This window comes from Sceloporus occidentalis, unplaced genomic scaffold (assembly GCF_023333645.1).
Source record: "Sceloporus occidentalis isolate IW3139 unplaced genomic scaffold, rSceOcc1.0.p SCAF_1, whole genome shotgun sequence".
Lineage (NCBI taxonomy): Eukaryota > Metazoa > Chordata > Lepidosauria > Squamata > Phrynosomatidae > Sceloporus > Sceloporus occidentalis.
The window spans coordinates 126422712-126446940 of NW_028316981.1; the positions used below are offsets into that span (position 1 = coordinate 126422712).

The 24229-nt window shown below is 39.8% G+C and overlaps 1 protein-coding gene across 1 annotated transcript in view; it reads left to right on the forward strand.

Moving 5' to 3' along the window:
* LOC149322104 (uncharacterized) overlaps window positions 1-24229 on the forward strand; it is a 107869-nt gene that overhangs the window by 69419 nt on the left and 14221 nt on the right. The window contains exons 79-97 of the mRNA XM_089523362.1: window positions 9267-9472; window positions 9588-9731; window positions 11171-11327; window positions 16371-16398; window positions 17074-17191; window positions 17277-17369; window positions 17512-17575; window positions 17699-17797; window positions 17909-18012; window positions 18102-18240; window positions 18642-18760; window positions 18850-18999; window positions 19490-19660; window positions 21703-22009; window positions 22136-22203; window positions 22735-22822; window positions 22926-23043; window positions 23755-23878; window positions 23963-24099. Coding sequence (XP_089379488.1) covers window positions 9267-9472; window positions 9588-9731; window positions 11171-11327; window positions 16371-16398; window positions 17074-17191; window positions 17277-17369; window positions 17512-17575; window positions 17699-17797; window positions 17909-18012; window positions 18102-18240; window positions 18642-18760; window positions 18850-18999; window positions 19490-19660; window positions 21703-22009; window positions 22136-22203; window positions 22735-22822; window positions 22926-23043; window positions 23755-23878; window positions 23963-24099 — 2434 coding nt within the window. The remainder of the gene's footprint in view (window positions 1-9266; window positions 9473-9587; window positions 9732-11170; window positions 11328-16370; window positions 16399-17073; window positions 17192-17276; window positions 17370-17511; window positions 17576-17698; window positions 17798-17908; window positions 18013-18101; window positions 18241-18641; window positions 18761-18849; window positions 19000-19489; window positions 19661-21702; window positions 22010-22135; window positions 22204-22734; window positions 22823-22925; window positions 23044-23754; window positions 23879-23962; window positions 24100-24229) is intronic.

Below are 24229 nucleotides of genomic sequence, written 5' to 3' on the forward strand. Positions count from 1 at the left end.
TACAGCAATACACAACAGGATGTTACCAACACTTCCCCCCCACAACGTTACTACTTCTTCCCTGGCAGAGACACTTTCATTTATTGTCCCTGGCTGCAAAAAGACTTTCAAAGTCTGTCAGAGTTAATTAAGATAAATCAAGTTCATTGTAGGTTTTTTGTGTTGCTTTTCAAACAACAGCAGAGAGAATTAGAATTCTTTGGTTAAAGAATGACAGTCCTTCTGAAGGTACCTGAAATGGAAGAGAAATATATCTCTGAGATATATGTTGCATTTATCTTGATTCTGTAAGTTTTGTTGACAGTGTTTTCCAAATGGCTTCAGAAAATCAGAAACAACTTGTCCTTCATTGCTTCTCCAGCAGAACATCTTCATCAAGCAGCAGTAACTTGGCACATACAGTATATTAATATAATGGAGGAATGATGATTGTGACTGGAAAGGGGAAGCCTGATTTGTATTTTTTTCATATATAAGTATATATACTGTATACAGTCGGCCCTCATTATCCATGGATTTTTTATCAACATCCATGGATTTTTTATCCACATTCAAGCATCCATGGCTTGAAAATATTCAAAAAAAGGAAAAATTCCAAATAGCAAACCTTGATTTTCCATTTTATATAAGGGACACCAGTTTGCTATCCAATTGTTTTTAATGGGATATGAGCATCCACGGATTTTGTTGTCTACGGGAGTGGGGGGGATCCTGGAACCAAACCACAGCGGATAACAAGGGACCACTGTATATATAATTCAAAGATATAACAGTGTTAGTCTGCAGAATCAGTATGCAGAGAGGTCTTGTAGCACATTTGAGACTAACTGAAAGAAATAAGTTGGCAGCTGCCATTTTTCTTTCAGTTAGTCTCAAAAAGTACCATTTATATTCTTTGAGTCAGGTTGATTGTGTGTATAAGTCAAGGGCAGGTTTTGGAGCCAAAATTATGGATTCTGATATGACCCATGGATAAGTTGAGGGTAAAATTTAGGGGCATGTAACAAAGGTTCTAGGGGATACAGCAAAGAGAAACAATGCCAAAGAACTTACAAAATTCCATCAGGCATAACTGTTTGTGATCAAACTAAAGGCTGGTTGGATGAGAGAGTAGAGGGGGATCATTGCTCCCAGGACAGATTACACGAGGGGATGGTTCCTTTTTGAAAAATAAGGTGGGGTACAGACCACCCAAAAAGGGTGGTCTGCCCATGCCATGTTTTGCTGCACGAGGAAGCTGCAGCAAACAAATTGCGTGGCTTCCTCACGCAGCAAAAAGAACCCGCAAAAAGCAGGTTCTGTTTGTGGCACCATAATGGCGCACTCGCGACATCATTATGTCACTGCAACATGTGGACGCTAAGCGTCTGTCGCATCAAAATGACAGTGCCCATCTGTACAGGGCGCCCTATAGCACCCGTCGGTCCAGTGCCTAAGAGTTAAAGTACAGTACTTTCACTGACCTGTGGATAAGTCGACTCAGGTTTTTTGGGTCAATTTCTTAACTAGAATTTCTAGACTTATATATGTGTATATACAACAGTTTCAAAAATAGTTCAGACATTGTGAGAAAGTATACTGTTTGTTTACTATGGACCTTATCACATACAGGGCAAAATGTGGTCAAAATGTCATCCAAACATTGCGGAAGCACCAGGGATGTGATCATCCGTGGTGCATCTAAAGTGTAATTGAGACTTCTCACTATGGAATCATCATGGAATCGTTTGCGGGGAAACCAGGCGGAGCCATTTTCTGAATAACAGAATGGTTTCCCTGGGAATGATTCCATGACAGTTCCATAGTGGGGAGACTCAATTACACTTTAGAAGCCCCAGGCATGATCAGACCCTGACACTTCTGCAACATTTGGATGACATTTTGACCACATTTGCCCTGTGTGTGATAAGGTCCTATGATGCCTGAACATGGCAGGAGCTAGCACTTGTTTCTCCCAAGATCAGCTTCCTGTCTCCCAGTATCTTGTTCCAGGGCACTGTCTCTGGCTTGCTGGAGGAACAAAGAGTAGCAGCTCCCACCACATTAAGACTTTACACTAATCAGAATATGGTTTGAAAGCCTTGAGTTGACCTAGCCGTTTGTGCTTGCAGTGGGAGAGTTTGCCCAGCATGCAACATATATACCAATGGGTAGCTTTAGCTAAGTGCCATCTTTGGGATGTAAAGGTTACTTGTAAATGTGATCCATTGGGATGTAAAGGTTACTTGTAAATGTGATCCATTGAGCAAATGGTCAACTGCCACAAACTATTCACATTTCATGCCTTTTTGTGGGAAGAAATTGTGCAAAAGACCATTTTTGACAGAATACAGTGTATTCCCTGTTGGATTTTTTGTGAAAAAATAATTTTTGCATAAACAGTTTTCCCTCAGATTAGTCACAAAATGGAAAACAATAATTGAAAATGCATAAAACTTCTTCTAGTCTTACCCAGCATGGAGGAAAGTGGTGCAAGAATCCATGCAAGAATTAAATAAGGAAACATTTACATCCCTACACTGTATCTCAGTTTCAATGCATCTCTACTATTCTTTAAAGTATGAAGACAATATAATAGCATCCTAACACATATAGGGTGAGAAGTTGTAGGCCAATTATTTCAAGCTTTTCAGATAACAGTTAACTCTTTTGGGTGAGAGGCAAGGAAATTCCTAACAAGTAATTTCTATTTGCTTCTGAGTGTTTAGCTGCAGCAATGAAAGGGTTTGATTCTCATCCAAATGAAGGCTTGTTCTGTTGCAGGTAAAATTTAAAATCTGGAGTTTACAGAATGGCTGAAATATGTTTAGGACTGCCACCAGGAGAGATTTCTCTGTAGCTTTGTTTTGTTCAGCTCAGCCTTCATGTTGGGTAATAAGTATACACTAATGAACAATGATTATTTTTCCTAGGGGAAATAGATGGAACATACATTGAGAACCAGCATGGCATAGTGATTTGAGGATTGGACTATGATTCTAGAGACCAGGGTTCGATTCCCAGCTCAGCAATGGAAATCCACTGGGTGCCCTTGGGCAAGTCACATCCTCTCAGCCTCAAGGGAAGGCAATGGGAAACCTCTTCTGAACAAATCTTGCCAAGAAAACCCCATGATAGGGTTACCTTAGGGTCACCACAAGTAGGAAATTACTTGAAGGCACACAACAACAACAACAACAACAACAACAACAACACATTGATACATTGCAGTGTACTGGGCAACACAAACCTCATTACCAAATTACCAGAATATCTCTCTGTTGTTGGTTTCAAACAGATATATTGAGAAGATCACGGATGAAATACTAACTCGCACAGCTGAATTTCTGATCCTCAACTCTTAAATCCTCAGAATGCCAAGCACTTCTGCAAGTTAAGTTTGTGCCAAGCATGAAATTTAACCTCCTAAAGTTTCGCTAAGGCCTCATCACTCACACTCACATTTAGACTTATTGCGCCAAAAGAGTATGATGGCCTTCTGATTTACTTTAGAGATGACAGTCCTCTGTCTGAAAAGTTCATCAACAGAATCGTCCTCTATTTAAAGGCATCTTCTGTTTCAGGGCTGGACAATTTCCACAAACTTCCACTCACTTTGGAGGGCCACCCCTAACCCCATTGTTTTATTTTAATTTAAAAGACCCCCATCTGGGGGCACTGCAAAAAATTCCTCAGGTCCCTCTTCTTGTGTTTCAGGCTCATGCAGTGGCAGCTAGCTGCACCTAAAGTCTAATCTGCAGAAACAATGCCGTTTGATACTGCTTTAACTGCCATGGCTCAATGCTATGGAATCCTGGGATTTGTAGCTTTGTGAGATATTTTGCCTTCTTTTGTTAGTTTGCCACAACAAACTACAAATCTCAAGACTCCATAGCACTGAGCCATGGCAGTTAAAGCAATGTCAAACTGCATGATTTCTGCAGTGCAGATTAGACCCATGTCACTAGGATGGTATATCTCTGGTTTTTATGAGAACTCTCTAAGGTGCTGAACCAACTTGGAGGGTAGTGTTGAATAATTCCTTTACAGTATGGCCAAACTCCAAAGTATATTCATTACCATGCTTACATGGAAGCCACCAGTAAAAGCTATATACTGATTGCATTTGGCTAGTGCAGATGTTTGAGAATTTCATTTCATTTTGTACATTCAGTACTGAAGATGAAAATATATTGAGAGATGCTTTATTTAGATTTAAATTTGAGTAATTATTTCTATGCATGTATCTGTGCACATCCTTTTTAATGCAAATCAGGGTCTTATCTGTCTCTCTCTCTCTCTCTTTTGGCAATGTATAAGCAGCTACTTGACTGAAAAGGCATCACTTTAGGAGAAGAAAGACAAGAATTCTCAGACCTTTTGTGTGCTCTTGGCAGGGGGTGCTATGCTTGATAGTGTCTTGCACAGCCAGTGAGTTACTTCCAGTATGATTGATCACAATCCGTACCATTCCCAAAGCCAGGGAAGAGGCCTCAGCAGCTATATGATGCTTCTGAAGTGTGGAACATGGTCTCTGGTGTCCAGAATTGTTCCCTCAATCTGTTCCATAATAAGGCTAGCATGACAGCTGCGGATGCAAGCTACAGGAAAAGAGATTCCACCTCAACATTAGGAGGAACTTCCTGACAGTAAGGGCTGTTCGACAGTGGAACAAACTCCCTCAGAGTGTAGTGGAGTCTCCTTCCTTGGAAGTCTTCAAGCAGAGGCTGGATGGCCATCTGTCGGGGATGCTTTGATTAGGATTTCCTGCATGGCAGGGGGTTGGACTGGATGGCCCTTGCGGTCTCTTCCAACTCTATGATTATATGATTCTATTCTATGATGAAAAGACTGCTTTGCCTTGATCTAGATTCTGTACATTTTACTATGTTGTTTGTTATGCTAATCTGATTGATGTCACAAAGTACATTCTTTTCAGTTTCATTATTCAAAGACATAGTTGTGTTAGTCTGAAAAACCAGTATGCAGAGGGCATACTGTAGCATCTTTGAGACTAATTGGAAGAAAAAAGCTGGTAGCATGAGCTTTCATAGACTTGAACCTACTTCTTCAGATGCAAGTTTAATCAGTTTCAGTATCTTTACTATTTACTTGCTAGCTGCCAGAAATATATCTGTTTGTAAGAAATATAATTGAATATTTGCATGTATTTTAAAGCATTTTTACACTCACTGGTTGGTAGAAATAATTTTTTTGCTGCACAGTTTGTAGAACCCTGTCCGCTGTATTTGATATTTTACAATATTTGAAAGTTGACATATAATGCTGCTTAATATGTGATAGCCCTTAATAACTTGTATGCAAGGCTACCTTCATCTGAAATCATTTGAGAAATGAGATGTAGGATGTAATGTTTGATAGTTGGTGTGCAATGGCATATCTTGCCTGGTTCTACCTTTTTTAACTTAGAGACCCACTGATTTCAATAGGCTCCACACAAGGACTGCATCTTTACAGGGAAGGGAAAGGAGGAACCACATTTTCCAATGACCTGTGTGGTTGAGCCAACAGGACAGAAGGTAAGATTTTTTTCCTTTTTATTTAACTGGTTTGGACCACTTTTTAAAAGAAATTCCTTCTCACATTATTGCTTTCAATTGATGGGAAATGAATTATGCAAGCTGCAGCATTCAGATAGAACTGTGAGAGCATTTTGGTGGCATGGAAGGTCTCTGGATCTCACAGGTAACACAATCTCTCCTGATACACCCAACAAAAATCTTCTCTGCTATTCTTTAACATTACGAGTTCTGATGCCAGAAAAACATTGCCTGTGGTCTTTTCTGCAGCTTCATGGACAAGGTTTGCAATATTCTGCTCCTCCCAACCAGTCTGCTTCAGGGTAGAGGAGATGGAGAAAAAATTGTATGGCCTCTATGCTATTCCAGAGACCATAGATTTGCAGATTCACTGTATTTGATAGATGATGATGATGATGTTGATGATGATGACGATGATAATGATAATGATTTCAACCGGACAAGCTAACATTTAAAATCTGTATGTGGTGGTTGCCATGTAATAGTATTAGCATCTGACAACACTTGACAGATGGCATGCCATGGTATCATTTCATATTGTTAAACAGCTGGAGCTTATGAGTTAGTCTTGTGCTGCTGCCTAAGTGGCAGATACTAGCAAGTCCAGTGTCAACATTAATTTGAAATGCACATGCAGTGTAAAATTCAATGTAATATTCAATAGAATATTCAAGATTTGAAACTTTGAAATTGTTTCAAATTGGTAGTTAAGGAGATTTCAAACAGTTACAAATATTAGCTCTACTCCACACTCACCAGCCTACTTGGTTTCTCCTTTCCCCAATAAAACCATTCATTCTATCACAATAATGATATATATTTTCCTTGAACACTGACATGCACTCCCATAATAGCATAAAATACATATATTTGTCTCTTCCGTAATCCTAACAATGTAAGGGATTTTTTGTACTCATTCAGCAGTCAGCACATGCTCCCTGACATGCTTTTTCTGGCATTTCTTTCACCATTTCCACATGCTTTCACACAGTGTTTATACCCAATGATCTTAACAGTGGAGTAGTGATTGAACAATCTGTCACTATGTTAACTGCTCTAGACTCGCTTAACCCAGTACTTCTCTTATCCATACCTTTCATAACTCCTTTGTTTTCTCACTGCTAGAGCTCCACAAACTGTTACACCTAAAAGATGTAGGTTCCTTACAGCCCCCTCCTTCCTCATTTCTCAAGGTGGTTGATCTGTGCTAGCCCTGTCCCTAAGATATTTCAATCCAGCTCTGGTGTGCTCTTTTAATTAGCTTTCTTGGTCCTCAAGATTTCTCTTACAAGAGCAGGAAAACGTTTATCCCGCTTCTTCAATTTTTTAATCCAGCCTCTTGTTTTATAAACAACAGGAATTCTTGTTTAATCTCTCTTCTCCAGGCACAATATATAGGCTGTCGCCCACTGTCCCCTCCTCTTGTCAAGCTATAAATAGATTGATTCATGGAGCTGATCTGTCTAATTATATCTATTCACGTCAAATATGAATGGGAATCCTGCTAGGAGTTAAGATTGCCAAAAGGGTTTTGACCTAAGGAAGAAGGGGCGGATGCTGTGTATGCAAATCACTCCCTATATAAGTAGCCTCATGTCCAGCCTCTTATGTCCTTGCACCAACAGCCTAAAGGTAAGCGTGTGAGGAGCTTGTGTTTCAAAGGAATTGGATCTTAATAGTTCTCACCCCAGTGCATTCCTGCTGCCTTGTGTACTTCTGAGCAGGGACTGCTTATGTCACTAAGGATTTAAAATCTACCTTCATCCATTTCTACTCTGTCATTTATTGCTCTGGTAAAGGATCTGTCATTTTTATTTTGCAGTATTGGCCAGCTTGACCCTGCTTTATTATTCATCTGATAACACCCAAGGTAAGATCCTGATTTTCTAAATCCCTGGGGATAGCCAGATGCACACTAGAGAGGCATCTGCATGCAGCTCAGTAGGCAGCTCAGGCAACAGGGATTCAGCCTGTGCTGTATGGGATTACACTCCCGTTAAATCTCAAGTTTGCAACTTGGATGTACTCCTGGACATAATCCAAAACCTTGGATGTCCAGATTTCAGTGTGTCCTGGAGCACATTTGTACAGTTAAGTCTAGCGCTCCAGCTGCACCCCTTCCTTGAGAACTCAGATCTGGCTATGGTAATACATACCTTGATTATATTCGGTTTGGATTTTTGTAACACACAATACACAGAGCTACCATTGGAAACTGTTCAAAAACCTACAGAACAGACTTACAACCAACATCATATTGATTATAACCTTAAATTGAAATAGTGTTATCTGATTAGCTTCAAAGCATATAACTCCCTTGTTGAAACAACTCTAGTGACTAGTGGTTCATTTTCTAGCATAATTCAAACTACAGATCATAGCCTATAAAGCTCCACATGAAAGACTCTTATCTCCCTATATGAACATCAGAGGAAGGCTTTCTTTCACTCCTGTTACCCTCACACATCCATTTGATGAGGACACAGGAGAGAGCCTGCTCAGTGACTGCTCCCACAGTGGAATTCCCTACCATGGGAGGCTAGCCTGGCCCCCTCTTTGCCCACTTTTCACCATCAGGCTTTCAAGTGAGGCTTTAATGGCTTCCATGAGCATTTTTATGGGGGTGGATGAATACTCTAGTTTCCCATGGAAATGAACTAATCTAGTATCTAGAATGTTGTGCGTTTTTCGATGATTTTATGCTGTTCAATTTGTGATTTTAAAATGGAGATCTTTCAATTGTGTTTTAACTTTATTGTCATGATTTTAGCTAATTTTGTTTTACTGTTTGTGAACTGATTCCCACAAGTGGCATGAAATTTCAATCAGTCGATCAGCATATTGCTTCATCCTGACATTCATGGACTCTGTGAGGCTATATCAGAATTTGTACTAGCAGGAGAAAGGAATTAAGATAGCTCTTCTGATGATACTGATACCCTTTCTAGCCCAGCCCTTCTTAACAGAATGTCTGAAGCAGCAGAAACGGATGGGTCAAATCCACAAAGATGCTTTATGGGACAGACCCATAGCCAACATCGTATCAAGCATTACTTTAAACTAAAATGATAATTAAATTAAAATAAATAATAATAAAAATAAATTATCTGATTAATTTCAAATATAGATAAAAATAAAACTGAAATATTTACAAGTAAGACATTTATTATATCTTTAATAAAATTAATCAAATATTATTTTCTAACTACTATGATCAGAAGGATAATTTGCCTGACTCTTTAAGCAGAATGGCCTAGTTTCAACTCCTTTCCTTTACTGAGCACAGAAAATATTTCCCCATTTAAATCTGTCAGTGTAAGTTTATTTTATTTATTTATGAAGACAATTCATATTCTGCTCTTCAGTTGCAACAGTAATTCTCAGCACAGCTTGCAAGAAATTAAAAATTAGCCCATCCCCCAAATTAAAATGATGGTTTAGCCCTGATGGCTCTTTGGGCATTAGCAGTTTATATTATCCAGTATCATGGAATATGAAACAAATCCCATGGAAATGAACTAATCTAGTATCTAGAATTCAGAATGTGCCTGTGCAAGCTATGTGAGCTTTTACATGCAAAACAATAATTTAGTTCCAGATGAAACTGCAAGCTTTCAAAAAAGTACTCACTTAAATACCATAGGAAGTATTTCCACATTTTCACAAAATGATTCATTCTTTTTGATTCAGATTTTTATTGGCTGAGTTGCACACTATAAATTGCAGCCATGTCGTCCGACGCTGAGATGGCTATCTTTGGGCCAGCTGCTCCTTTTCTCCGAAAACCAGAAAAAGAGAGAATTGAAGCCCAAAACAAGCCCTTTGATGCCAAGAACTCAGTTTTTGTAGTGGATCCTAAGGAGTCCTATGTCAAAGGCTCTGTCCAGAGCAGGGAAGGAGGGAAGGTCACAGTCAAGACTGAAAAAGGAGAAGTGAGTAAAATACAATAAATACATTATTATTATTATTATTATTATTATTATTATTATTATTATTACCTCTCTACTTTCTAAGAAGATATAACTGGCTCTGTTCTTTATTTTCTAGTCTGTAACAGTTAAAGAAGACCAAATCTTCTCCATGAACCCTCCCAAATATGACAAAATTGAGGACATGGCCATGATGACCCATCTCCATGAACCTGCTGTCCTGTATAACCTCAAAGAGCGTTATGCAGCCTGGATGATCTATGTAAATATATTCTGAATTAACATTTGTCTTCCCTTTTATAGAACTAAGTTTTAAAATATCAACATCCTGTATTTTGTGATTAAAAACACTTTATGATACTGAGTGAATCAGCAATAGGAATTAGACAGTAATGTACTGGTAAACTACTTATGAAATAAGGTTCTTCTATAGCAATGGTTTTCAAAACAACCTTCAAGTTGTTTAGACATCAATTCCCAGATGCCACCTTGGTCAACAGTCAGGAATTCTGGGAGCTGAAGTCCAAAACATCTGGATCAAAATTTGGGAACCACTGCCCTATATGTATGTACCCAGTCTAAACTGCCAGCAATTGCATTTATACTTATCAAGAAGACAGTTCTAGGAGTTCCTGTTTCCACTTTTATCACTCATCTTTTTAAACCAGTTCAAGCCTCCTGGGCTGGAGCCAGGATGTGGGATGAAGGCGGGGACTATCACTCACTAAATTGCCACCAAACTGCCAGCCACCATCAGACTGGGTTCAAACCGGATCCCAGTGGTGCTCTGCCAGCATTTTTTAGAAGTCGGAACCTTTCCATCTTCTAGAAAGTGCTGGTGGAGTGTGGCTGGGACCCGGCTTGGACCCAGGCTGATGGCAGCCGGTGGTTTGGCAGCGATTTAGTGAGCAATAATCCCCACCTTCATCCCACGTCCTGGCTCCAGCCCAGGAGGCTTGAATTGCTTTAAAAAGGTGAGTGATAAGCTCCTTAGATTGGGTATTTTCTTAATCTAATAGGTATTAATTACCTATCCAAAACCAAACCACCCCAAAATACTTTGCATTACCACAGAGATAGCTTAAACCAGTATGCTGTTACTTGGAAAATCCATTCCTCCCATCTACAGCCCTGACTTCTGTCAGTAATATAGTTGCAGCTATGATCCGATAGAACAGGTTAGCCTGAGGGTGGTGGCTGGTAACATTACCATTATTATTATTATTATTAACCTTTATTTATGAAGCGCTGTAAATTTACACAGCGCTGTACATGCAATCTTTTTAGTTAGACGGATCCCTGCCCTCGGGCTTACAATCTGAAAAGACATGACACAGAAGGAGAAGGGAGTGGTGGAGGGAAAGGGTAAGAGGTCCAGCAGTTCCTCTCTACCTCCGAGGCCTGGACCAAGGCAGATGGACTGGAGGGAGGGCTTGGCTTCATAATGGATGGTTAATCATTTTCCAGGGAAAATACATACTCTCAAGTAGGATCATGCATATACAATACATAGCAATACAGGAAATGGTTTGATAAACAGGCACCAAAAGAACATCAAATAGTAAGCGACAATTATGCAATGCCTGGGAAGGCTTTACCATCTTTACTAATCAAAAAGTGACAGTGCTTTGATCCTATAAATCCTTGCTGTGCTTCAACTTTGTTGACAGAATAAATTAAGTACCTCTTTTCTTCTTACAGACCTACTCTGGGCTCTTCTGTGTCACTGTCAATCCCTACAAATGGCTGCCAGTGTACAACCCAGAGGTGGTAAATGCATACAGGGGCAAGAAGCGTCAAGAGGCTCCTCCCCACATCTTCTCCATCTCTGACAATGCGTATCAGTTCATGTTAACTGGTGAGTAAAAGGTTGGATTTGAGAGCATTAACATAATCCTAGGAGAAGCTTCAAAAACCTGCGTAGGAAATGTGAAACCCAGACTAGATAGCAAGTAATTAGATCAGCATTAGAGAGCAGTCTCAAAATAAATAAGAAATTTCCTAACCTTGCCAATTCACTTGCAGCTTAATTCTTGCTCATAGGTTGAAGCTGACTCTACTTTTCACCAAAATATGGGGAGTCAGCTGTGAAGGGAAAAAACAAAACAAAACAAGACTACTTGTAATTGCTTCCATTTGTCAATGCCAATTAATATTGAGCATTTTTTTTTCCATTTGTGTGCTTTTAAATTGATACTTGAGGTAAAATCCATGAGAGAGTTATTTACAGTTAGCACATCCATGTATAAATTTATCTTTTTTTCCTTGCAAAAGTCACATTAGAGGCAGTTAAAAAAGAATGGTGGCCACATGCTCACCATTGATAAAAGGTATTATACACATAGATTTTGCTTACAAAAAATAAAATTCAGTCCAGTCCTTATGGCTCAGCATCTATTCACACATTACATTTTTTAATTCACACAAGCAGTACTAATTTTCCTAAGGTACACGAAGAAACATGTTGCTTTATCTAATAGTTGCTAAAATTTGCCAGTTCACCTTCCTTTTCTCCATACCAGTAAAATAGCATCAAAATGCTTTTGCAGACTTAATATAGGATATGAAAGTGGCTGCTAAATTCCAGAATGTAAGGCGCACTCAGTATGACCTCTTCCTGCATCGTGAGCCATGCTGGCTCCACCCTTCAGAGAAGAAGGGTTTCCCCACTTTTCTTCCCTAGTTGTTTCTCTGCCAATGTACTTTCCTCCTTCTAGTAAGTTATGAAACTGCCTATACCAGCTCACACATAGCATAGGTGACCAGTGTGATCCTGGGGTTCTCACAGGGACTTTGGACCAACTGGATCAAAGTTCACCTCCTCCTCCTCACCTTCAGGGCCTTCTATATTCTAGTAATGGCAGGAAGCCTTCTGGTTGTAGCTTCATGTCTGTCACTGTGGAGCTTCTCTCGGCATAATGTGGGTCTCGATACTGGAGAAACACATTCAAATAATCCTCGCCTGCTCCAGTAAACTAGTTCTGAGGTTCAAGATTGCTTTGTCTGTCCTTTATTACAGTGAAAATATTACTTTTCATTCACAATCTGTTACAACACATAATGTTCACATGATGAGTCTTGTTTGCTGTCCCCATTCTGCATTTACTACAGGAATGGGCAGAATACAGGGCTGGGACAGTATGCTGTTACTCCAAGACCTTTTCTTCTTTTTCTTTTTTGGTCATCCTTGACACTCCCAGATGCCCCTGGTGTGCTATTTTTCTGGCAAAAAGAAAAGAAAGATGAATTGGCTCTTCAATTCGAGAGCTACGGTTCACTTTGTACTTTAAATTGGTTGTGGAGTGTCCTGTACTGTTTAACGGAAAATATGTATTTTATAAAATGTGTGTGTGTGTGTAATAGAGAGAGACAGAACAAATACACACAGTGGGATGGAAATAGGAGACACTGTCTTACAGTAGTTCCACTATCTATGGGACAGGTTCCAGAGCAGTATCAGGGGATTTCATTTCAGCTCCATGGCTATTAAGCTGTGAGGTACTTCAAGGTTCCAACTTATCCCCCATGCAATTCAATATCTGTATGAAGCTGCTGGGTGAGGTCATTTAGAGTTTCTATCTCTCCTTGTCATTGGAATTTGCAGGGACTCTGCAGGTACTGGACTCTATAATGGGCTGGATGAGGGCCAATAAAGTAGACTGTGATAAGATGGATGTTCTGTGGATCCAGCCTGTCCTAGATGGGGCTGTAGTCTCCCTGAAGGAGCAAGTGCTTGGGAGTACTCCTGGATCCATTTTTCTTACTGAAGGCTGGACTCTCTGGTTCAGAGTGTTTGGCACTTTGACCAGTACAACAACTACAGCCTTTAGTTCATGTACTGGTAACCACCTGATTAGACCACTGTAATGAGCTCTATGTGTGTTTGAAAATGACTCAGAAGCTGCAGTGGCTCAACTGTTCATAGAATCATAGAATCATAGAGTTGGAAGAGACCGCAAGGGCCATCCAGTCCAACCCCCTGCCATGCAGGAATCCAAATCAAATCATCTCCGACAGATGGCCATCTAGCCTCTGTTTAAAGACCTCCAAGGAAGGAGACTCCACTATACTCCGAGGGAGTTTGTTCCACTGTCGGACAGCCCTTACTGTCAGGAAGTTCTTCCTAATGTTCAGGTGGAATCTCTTTTCCTGGAGCTTGCATCCATTGCTCCGGGTCCTAGTCTCTGGAGCAAGTGAAAACAAGTCAGCTCCCTCCTCAGTATGGCATCCCTTCAAGTATTTAAACAGGGCTATCATATCACCTCTTAACTTTCTCTTCTCCAGGCTAAACATCCCCAGCTCCTTAAGTCGTTCCTCATAGGACATGGTTTCTAGACCTTTCACCATTTTACTTGCCCTCTTTTGGACACGTTCCAGTTTTTCAACATCCTTTTTGAATTGTGGCACCCAGAACTGGACACAATATTCCAGGTGGGGCCTGACCAAAGCAGAATAGAGTGGCACTATTACTTCCCTTGATCTAGATACGATACCCTTACTGATGCAGCCTAAAATTGCATTGGCCTTTTTAGCTGCCGCATCACACTGTTCACTCATGTTCAGCTTGTGGTCTACTTGGACTCCCAGATCCCTTTCACACATAGTGTCGTTCAGCAATGTGTCTCCCATCCTATATCTGTGCATTTTATTTTTCCGCCCTAAGTGCATTTCTCCCTGTTGAACTTCGTTTTGTTAGCTGTGGCCCAACTTTCTAGTTTATTCAGGTCATCTTGAATGTTGATCCTGTCCTCTGGAGTGTTAGTTACTCCTCCTAATTTGGTGTCATCTGAAAATTTGATAAGAAGGCTTCCAATTCTGTCATCCAAGTCATTGATAAAGATGTTGAATAGCACTGGGCCCAGGACAGAACCCTGTGGGACCCCACTGGTCACTTCTCTCCAGGATGAAAAGGAGCCATTGTTCAGCACCCTTTGCGTTCGGTCAGTCAACCAATTACAAATCCATGTAACAGTTACCTTGTCTATCCCACATTTTATAAGCTTGTTAACAAGAATGTCATGGGAAACTTTGTCAAAAAGCCTTACTGAAATCAAGATATACGATATCCACAGCATTCCCTTCATCTACCAAGCTAGTAATTTTATCAAAGAACGAGATTAGATTTGTCTGGCATGACTTCTTTCTCTGAAACCCATGTTGACTTTTTGTGATTATGGCATTGCCTTCTAGATGTTCACAGACTCTCTTTTTAATGATCTGCTCTAGAATCTTTCCTGGTATTGATGTCAGACTAACTGGACGATAATTGTTTGGATCCTCTTTTTTCCCCTTTTTGAAGATGGGGACAACATTTGCCCTCCTCCAGTCTGCTGGCACTTCTCCTGTTTTCCAGGAGTTCTCAAAGATCATTGCCAATGGCTCCGATATTACTCCTGCCAGTTCTTTTAATACCCTTGGATGTAGTTCATCTGGTCCTGGAGATTTATATTCATTTAGATTAACAAGATATTCCTCTACTATCTCCTTATTCTGTACTGAAATTCCCCTATTCTGTCCTCTGCTCCATTATCCTCAGGTTGAGCACCCTTTGCCTTTTCTGAGAAGACTGAGGCAAAGAAGGTGTTGAGTAATTCTGCCTTTTCTCTGTCTTCTGTTAGCATTTTGCCATCTTCTCCATGCAGTGGCCCTACCATTTCCTTCTTCTTTCTTTTGCTGTGGACATATCCAAAAAAGCCCTTTTTATTGTTCTTAACCTCTCTAGCAAGTCTAAGTTAATTCTGCGCTTTAGCTTTTCTGACTTTACCCCTACATGTGCTTGCTATTTGTTTGAATTCCTCTTTGGTGATTTCCCCATTTTTCCATTTCTTATACATGTTCCGTTTAAAACTTAGCTCAGTTCAGATAATGATAGATGTCTGAATTCACTTACATCTAAAGCTCTGAATGTCTTGGGAGACTGCCTAAAGATGGAGGTCTGCTGGGCTGGGGGCTCCTCTGTGTCCCATGATTAAGGTCAATACACTGTTTGAGGAAATGGGAAAGGGTCTTCTCTGGTATGATACTCCAACAAGGGAATGTCATTCCCTTGGAAGCCTGATTGGCACCAATGCTGGTTTCCTTTAAAGTAAAAGCATGGCTATTCATTAAAGATTTTGGGTCTCACTAACTTACTTCAAATTTTATGCAGGGTTTTAAAACTTTTAAAATCTTTTAAACTTGCTTCATCTGTTTAATATGTTTTTAGTCTATTTAAATTATTTTTATTCAAAATTCCTTTAATGTGTAAGTATTGATTTTACCTGTATGTCATCCTGACATTTTTTGATATAGGGTAGGATATATATGTGTGTGTGTGTGTACGCGCGCGCACTAGATTTTATCAGATAGTATGTCATTTTACGTGAAAAATTCTGATTCAACAATCCAATCTCTGCATTAAACTCTGCAGACTTTATAAAATATGCAAATTAAACAAAGTTATTTTTTGTTTTGCATAATTTATTCCAGTTTTGGAAATAGTAAAGAGGAAAAAAAGAACTATGCAGGTCACTGGAATTCAACCTACCCTTGCTTTTGATTTTTCATCAAGAATTGTCAACATGCAGCCTTTGCAGGCATTAAGGGCTATATAGGTGTTCAAAAAGACACTGACATAAATAATAAAAGATTCCTAAGTATCGGAATTGTACGTGTTTCATAAAATTCAGTACTATTGTTTAGCACTTCTATGGTAACAAACCATACACACAATCTTGGCTTTATCTTAAGTACTTGGTAATTATTATATCCTGTCTACATCAAAGTCATAATAAAAAAATCTTAAGCATATGTACTCAGAACCAAATCCCAGTGAATTCAATGTGACTCTGTTACAAGTAAGTTCACAAAGAAGTGTAGTCATAGTATCCTAATAAGACTCCTTAATTACATGTCTTTCCAGATCGTGAGAATCAGTCAATCCTGATCACGTAAGTTAATTTCTTTATTGGGATCTGTGTTGGATTTGTTGTATCATATAGCTTTTCACCATGAAATAGCTCCTGTTACCCTGCTATTTTGCATACATTTTGATAGACAATGGTCAAGATTCTGCATCATCAGACATAGCTACAATGATGGAACTCTGTCATCATAGTTATGTGTAATGATGTCAGCTACCCAACACATACTTTTTGGACTTGGCAGTTCCCCAGTCAAAGAGTTTCTGAGGCACTATTGATGAGAGCACTGGGAAATTATGTCTGAAGTGTTCTCTTGGCTACAAGACACTTTGGGAACAACATTCAGATGGAGATATCCCTCAGGGTCCTGTCTGCTTGTTTCTAGCCACCCCAAAATCAGGAGAGGGCTGTAGACATCATTTTTAGTTTCCCAATCTATAATGTCTCAAAAGATCTTTAACTGAGGCACTGCAAGGATGAAATTGTAAGTTTCAGTTGCCCACAGCCATAACTGCGGATCCCCAGCAGTTATGAGATTGAAAGTTCAGCTTACAGTTTAGGATGCCAGCCAATCTTTTCTATATAGAGATTTTCAATCTCTCATTTATTTTATCTTCTAGTTAGTTAATTCACTGTGGAAAATATGTGTCATTATTGGCTAGTCCTCTTTAATTTTACACACTTCTATGCTTTTGTCAACAGTGGAGAATCTGGTGCTGGAAAGACTGTGAACACAAAACGTGTCATTCAGTACTTTGCAACCATCGCAGCAACTTCTGACAAGAAAAAAGAGGAACCAGTTGCACAAAGCAAAATAAAGGTATGCTTTTTCTGAACAAGGATGAGATGGCATTTTGTACAACTTCTGTTTGACTGATTTTGATAATTTGATATTTTCATTGCAGGGCACTCTTGAAGATCAAATCATCAGTGCCAATCCCTTGCTGGAAGCCTTTGGAAATGCCAAAACTGTGAGGAATGACAACTCCTCACGTTTCGTAAGTATTTAACACAGTATTTTTTATTCATTTTTGTTAAGTATAATGCTTTCTCAGATAGTATCTCTGAAGTGTCCATGAAAATGTATGCCAAACTGGTCTCCTATTATTTTTAATTGCATATAATTTCCTCTTTTTAAAGGGTAAATTCATCAGAATTCATTTTGGTGCCACAGGCAAACTGGCTTCTGCTGACATTGAGACATGTAAGGGACTGTCCTTCCTTCCTTCCTTCCTTCCTTCCTTCCTTCCTTCCTTCCTTCCTTCCTTTTCTCCCTCTTTCTTTCCCACTAGTTTCTTGGTTCTTTTTGTTTCTTCTTTTTTTCCAGATCTGCTAGAGAAGTCCAGGGTTACTTTCCAGCTGAAAGCTGAAAGGAGCTACCACATCTTTTATCAGATTATGTCCAACAAGAGGCCAGAATTGATTGGTAAGAGCTTTTTCCTGAGTAGCAGGCTTAACTTTTGTTAAAAAATGTCATGGATTATTTGCATATTGAATGAGGGGGGGAAATGACCATACTTGGTTTTCCACATTTCAGAGATGCTTCTCATTACCACCAACCCTTATGACTTCCACTTTGTGAGTCAAGGGGAAATCACTGTTCCTAGCATAGATGATCAAGAAGAGCTGATGGCTACAGATGTAAGTAATATGAATAGCTCAAGGTTTTTTGCCATAGGTGTGAGATAAGATGAAGGATAGTCACTCAAAAATTTTTATTCAATTTTCAGAGTGCCATTGACATCTTGGGCTTCAATCCTGAAGAAAAGACAGCCATTTACAAGCTGACAGGAGCTGTCATGCACTACGGGAACATGAAGTTCAAGCAGAAGCAGCGTGAGGAGCAGGCTGAGCCAGATGGCACTGAAGGTATTTGCACAATTTCAAATGGAAATATTAGCAAAGATTTTAAAAGCTGCTTAATCCTCAGCTGCCCCTTACTTTCACTTGAACAGCTGAAGTTGAATGCATAAGAACAAGGTCCAAAGGCTACAGTCCTATTCAATGCTAAACTGGGAATAAGTCCCATTTAACTCAGTGGGGCCTGCCTCTGAACAGACATGTAAATAATTCCCCTGGTAATCACATTTTTTTTTAAAAAATGAAGAAAGTGTTCTGCAACAATGATTTTTCTGTTGTTATTCCTTCTAAAACCTGTCTTAGTGCTTTTTTGTTGTTGTTCACTCCATCAGTACTGTTTGTTTGCACATACCTTTTTCCAGTATAAATAATACATAGATAACATTTCATTTTTTCACCTTTATTTTCAGTTGCTGACAAGGCAGCCTACCTCATGAACCTCAATTCAGCTGATCTGCTGAAAGCTCTGTGCTACCCCCGAGTCAAGGTCGGCAATGAATATGTCACCAAAGGCCAAACTGTCCAGCAGGTAATAATCTTCAATACAAGGTTTGTGGTGGATACAAGTATTACTCCATTTGCATGCTGATCAGACTCTCTCTCATTACATTTTTGTAGGTGTACAACAATGTTGGTGCTCTGGCTAAAGCTGTCTTTGAGAAGATGTTCTTGTGGATGGTTGTTCGTATCAACCAGCAGCTGGATACCAAGCAGTCTAGACAGCACTTCATAGGAGTGTTGGATATCGCTGGCTTTGAAATCTTTGATGTAAGGAAATGGGGCCTCTGCACTCACTGTGTGAAGCAAGAAGTGGGAATTTTAGAAGTATTCAGCAGTTATAATATGTAAAGTTCAACCATGTTCTGAATGTAAAGGCACTGAAGAAGTGAAATTGTTTTCAAGCTGACGAGAAGGATGATTGACACAGAAATATCTGGCACAGATAGGAAATTGTAGAAATGATTTGGCACAGAGGACATGGCTTATGAATGCAAGGCATCTCTGGGCACAGGGCAGAGTATAAGGCAAGCACAGAAAATGGTGAACCGAGAGCATATATGTAAACCTGACTAGACCTTTTAGAACTTGGAATACTTGCCAGGAAGGTATTCAGCCATTTATTAAATTTACACAGACCTTTAATACTGATGGAAATGTGTGCTGTTGTTTTTTAAATTAATACTAAGTTTTAGAAAAGTATGGTTAAGAGGATTGATAAACACTGTAGTCTCATTAAAAATATTTTTGCATTGTTTAGTATAACAGCCTGGAGCAGCTCTGCATCAACTTCACCAATGAAAAATTGCAACAGTTTTTCAATCACCACATGTTTGTGCTGGAACAAGAGGAGTACAAGAAAGAAGGAATTGAATGGGAATTCATTGATTTTGGAATGGACTTGGCTGCCTGCATTGAACTCATTGAGAAGGTCTCTTAAAATCATTTGTTTAACTTACATGTATCTGCAATCAGTCACTGATTTAGGAGCACACTTGAGATCAGCTTTAATTCTAAAAACGGTTTTTCATATTTTCATGAATTCCATTTATTCTTAGGATATTCAAGATCATGTACATTTCTTAAGCCTATTGTAAGATATGGAGATGACCCACTCACTAACTGAAGTGTCTTTATTATTAATTGCTCTTATTACTCTTGGTAGTGTGTTTGTTGTTAACTGTAAATTACTTCTGGCCACTCCTTGGTGAACACCAAGAAAATAACTTTATTTACACTGAGAACCTATGATTGTATCTTTCTTTGTGGATGGTTCTCAAGCTTGTAAACAAGTATACAAGTTACTTCAGTATTTATTACATTTACTTTCTTTCACTGACTATATTTATAGCAATATAATAACAACAAGTACATTTCTATTATGCTTATCAGTGAACTAAGCACTTCCTAAGTGGTTTACAATGTGTAAGCTAATTGCCCCCAACAAGCTGGGTACTCATTTTAGCAACCTACGGAAGGATGCAAGGCTGAGTGGACCCTGAAACCCCTGGGATTGAACTCACAACCTTGTGGCTTGCAGGACAGGCATTTAACCACTGCGCCAACAGGGCTCCCTATATATTTACATTTCTTCACTGACTTAGTTCACACAGAACATATGCCCTTAATACCACTGGACTTCTCTTGTCCTCTAAAAGTTCCTTTTTACTGAACTGGGAGTCTTGAATCCCATCCAGCTGAACTCATATATCTAACTGCACCTCCTGGCAGTTTTAAAACACTTCCTCAACAGGTTCAACAGACACACTCTCTTCTACAATCTACTCAATAGGAGTATGAATCCTATGAATCTTAGACTTTATACACAAGTCACAATTCTTCAGAACTATTGTGGACCCGAGCCTTTGCGTCACTAGGTCACCACTACTCACAGAGCCTATTAAACTGGTTTCCTAGGACTTTCTTTTTAGTCCTTTTTAAATTTATCCATCCCTATTTAGGAACCTAAATCCCAACTGCTCCATAGGCAGTTTATGTCACACACACACACACCAGCCTTCTTGGCTGTTAATCCTTCAGGACCACAACACACTCTCCCACTTTCAATTGTTCCTCCTCCTTTTTATATCTGCTTATCCAACCAGCTCCCACCTTTTTTGCCAGCTGGATCTTGATTGGCTTCCTTCAGTGACTGTCCCTCCACATAGGGTTATGGCTTCTTCTTAAAAATAATGATGTGTTTTATACTGTACTAGTTTAATTCTATTTTAATTCTCACTTTTATATGTTTTTAATGTATTGTTCTTTTAATCTGTAAGCCACTTTGTGTCCCAGTTTTGAGGAAAAAACAGGATGGTGATGATAATCATGGTGCATTACAGACCGCCGAAAAGCGTCGGCCTGTACCCACCCCTTTCCTCGGGGTATCGGGGCCTCAGCGGCCAGAACGGCAGCTGCTGAGGCCCCGATCCGCCGCTTTCCAGGCTGCGGGGAAGCGGCAAAAGGCCGCTTCCCCGCAGCCTGGAAAGGGGTGTCCTTGGGGCTTCAAGCCCCAAGGACACCCCGCGGCGGTGGGAAGGAGGAGAAAGGGGCCACTTGACCCCTTTCTCCCTTGCATTGCTAGGCGCAGCCATCTGAAGGCTGCGCCCAGCGATGCAAAGCGGCGCCGCACACCAGGAAGGAGCTCCGAAATGGAGCTCCTTCCTGCTCCGCGCAAAGGGCGCACTAAGCACCCGCGTGCGGAGCGATGACATCACGTCCGCGCTGCCCAGTATAGAGGTGGCGCGGTCGTGACGTCATGATGGCAGCCCCCATGTAGATGGGGCGCCGCCATTTTGTACGGACTCAGTACGTACTAGGGTTAGGGGGTGCGGAAGCACCGCACCTTCCTAACCCTAGTACGGACTGACTCCGTACTAAAAGGCCCATCTGTAATGGGCCGATGATAGCTTTCTACAAGACTAATCTAATTTAGTAATCTTATATTTGTCTTCTGTTGTTGCTTCCCTCCAGCCTATGGGCATTTTCTCCATCCTAGAAGAAGAGTGTATGTTCCCCAAGGCAACAGACACTTCTTTCAAGAACAAACTTTATGACCAGCATTTGGGCAAGTGCAAGAACTTTGAAAAGCCAAAGCCTGGCAAAGGCAAAGCAGAGGCCCACTTTGCCCTGGTGCACTATGCCGGCACAGTTGATTACAACATCAGTGGCTGGCTGGAGAAGAACAAGGACCCCCTGAACGAGTCTGTCATCCAGCTCTACCAGAAATCATCCATGAAGACTCTTGCGTTACTCTTTGCCGATCGCCCTGCAGATGCTGGTAATGACTCTACAGCTACAAACTTAATAGTTCCAAAGAAGATAGTTCTTTATGATATAATTTTATTTAATTGCTCAAAAGATGTCTAATTATTTTGTATTTTATATTTCTAAATGTTTAATTTAGATGGCGGTGGCAAGAAGGCTGGAAAAAAGAAGGGTTCCTCTTTCCAGACTGTGTCTGCTCTCTTCAGAGTAAGTACAATTTCTTTTTACTTGTGAAAGTGGCCATATACGTGCTTTAAATTAATAAGTACTTTTTCTGAATTATATCAGAAATGCAAAATCAGATCAATTTAAAAAAACCAGTAGAAGCAGAGAAAAGTATCCTGCAATTGCTCACTTATGCCACTATATTATTTCATATTAAACTTCATAAACACTGCAGAAGCAATGATATAAGGGTAGTGTGTTCAAATGCAGAATCCAAAAAGATTTTGGAAATGTTAGTAATTGTTCAAAGAGGTCTAATATGGGAGTGAGATATATTTAATGTGTAAGTGAAATATACTTAATAGTGAACATGACCAGATGTTTCTTACAAGTTTTTTCTTCTTCTTAAAGTGGGTATCTACTACTTACGGATTGGTTTGCCATAGGGTGGTATACAAATAAATATTATTATTATTATTAGTTTAAAAACTGGTTTAGATAATTTGGTAGTTAGAATCATGCGAACTGCACTTTATCCACATACAGATATAACAAATCCTTCTGGTCCCACAGGAGAACTTAAACAAACTGATGAGCAATCTGAAGAGCACCCATCCACACTTTGTGCGCTGTCTCATTCCCAATGAGACTAAAACTCCTGGTAAGGCAAATTAGTATACTATAATCAAAGAAAAAGTGTGATGTAGCTCTGACTCCTCTGAGTTCTATCCTGTTGTGCTAATTACATTCTAATATTCTCTAAGGTGCCATGGAACATGAGCTTGTGTTGCACCAGCTGAGGTGTAATGGAGTGCTGGAAGGTATCCGAATTTGCAGAAAGGGATTCCCTAGCAGGATCATTTACGGTGACTTCAAACAAAGGTTAGCAGGCCCTATATTTTTCTCTTTTTATGCTTCTGAGATTTTTTTTAAATACATGTTTACTGAGATATCAGTTCTACCAAGGCTAATCATTAGTAGCTCATAGTTAGTGTATTTAGAATATCTTAATGCTGTGTTGTTTTTTTAAAAATGTGTCCATTAGGAACTAACTAACGGATGATTAGTTCTATGTTTATAGTACATGTGCTTAAGTAAGTACGGATAGGATGAGGTATAACAGAGTTAATCATCAGGTGCATAACGGTATTCCATTATGGATTTTTTGCATTTCATCAATTTTTAGCAGCACACCAGGGCTTCAGGAGAGGCTAGGGAGAATAGTAATAGTAAGGTACTGTTGCTAATAAATCTATCAACAAACATTGTTGATGTTGCTGCTGGTGTGTGCCTTCAAGTCATTTCCAGTTTATACTGGCAGGGTTTTCTTGGCAATATTTGTCCAGAGTGGGGTTTGCCCATTACCTTCCTCTGAGGGTAGAAGTATGTGACATGTCCAAGGTTACCCAGTGGGTTTCCATGGCCAAGTGGGGATTCAAACCCTAATCTCTCAGAGTCAACAAATTCCCTGGACATGTGGTGGTATAGCTAAATTCAAATTTCATTTTAAGTCATAATAATTACATTGAGGAACATTTGTTCCATTTTTTGTCATGTTTTAACAAAATAAAAACTGTGACCTTCTCAAAACAGATACAGAATTCTAAATGCAAGTGCCGTCCCAGAGGGGCAGTTCATGGATAGCAAGAAGGCTTCTGAGAAGCTTCTTGGGTCCATTGATGTTGACCACACCCAGTATAAATTTGGGCACACTAAGGTAAAATTACTTTCTGTCAAAATAATGTGACATTTCGATTTGCTGAGTGAGTGGCCAGTACTTTACAACATTTTATTTTTCCAGGTGTTCTTCAAAGCTGGGCTTCTGGGTACTCTAGAAGAGATGAGAGATGATAAACTGGCACAGCTGATCACACGCACCCAAGCTGTGTGCCGTGGCTACCTGATGAGAGTGGAGTTCAAGAAAATGATGGAAAGGAGGTAAGGTGTTTCCACCCATAAATCATGATCTCACTGACCTATTGAGTCCATAGACACTAGATAGCAGCAACAAAGCACTGAAATAATAGATTAATAAATGGTAAATACTGAAGCTTAGATCAAGTGTCTC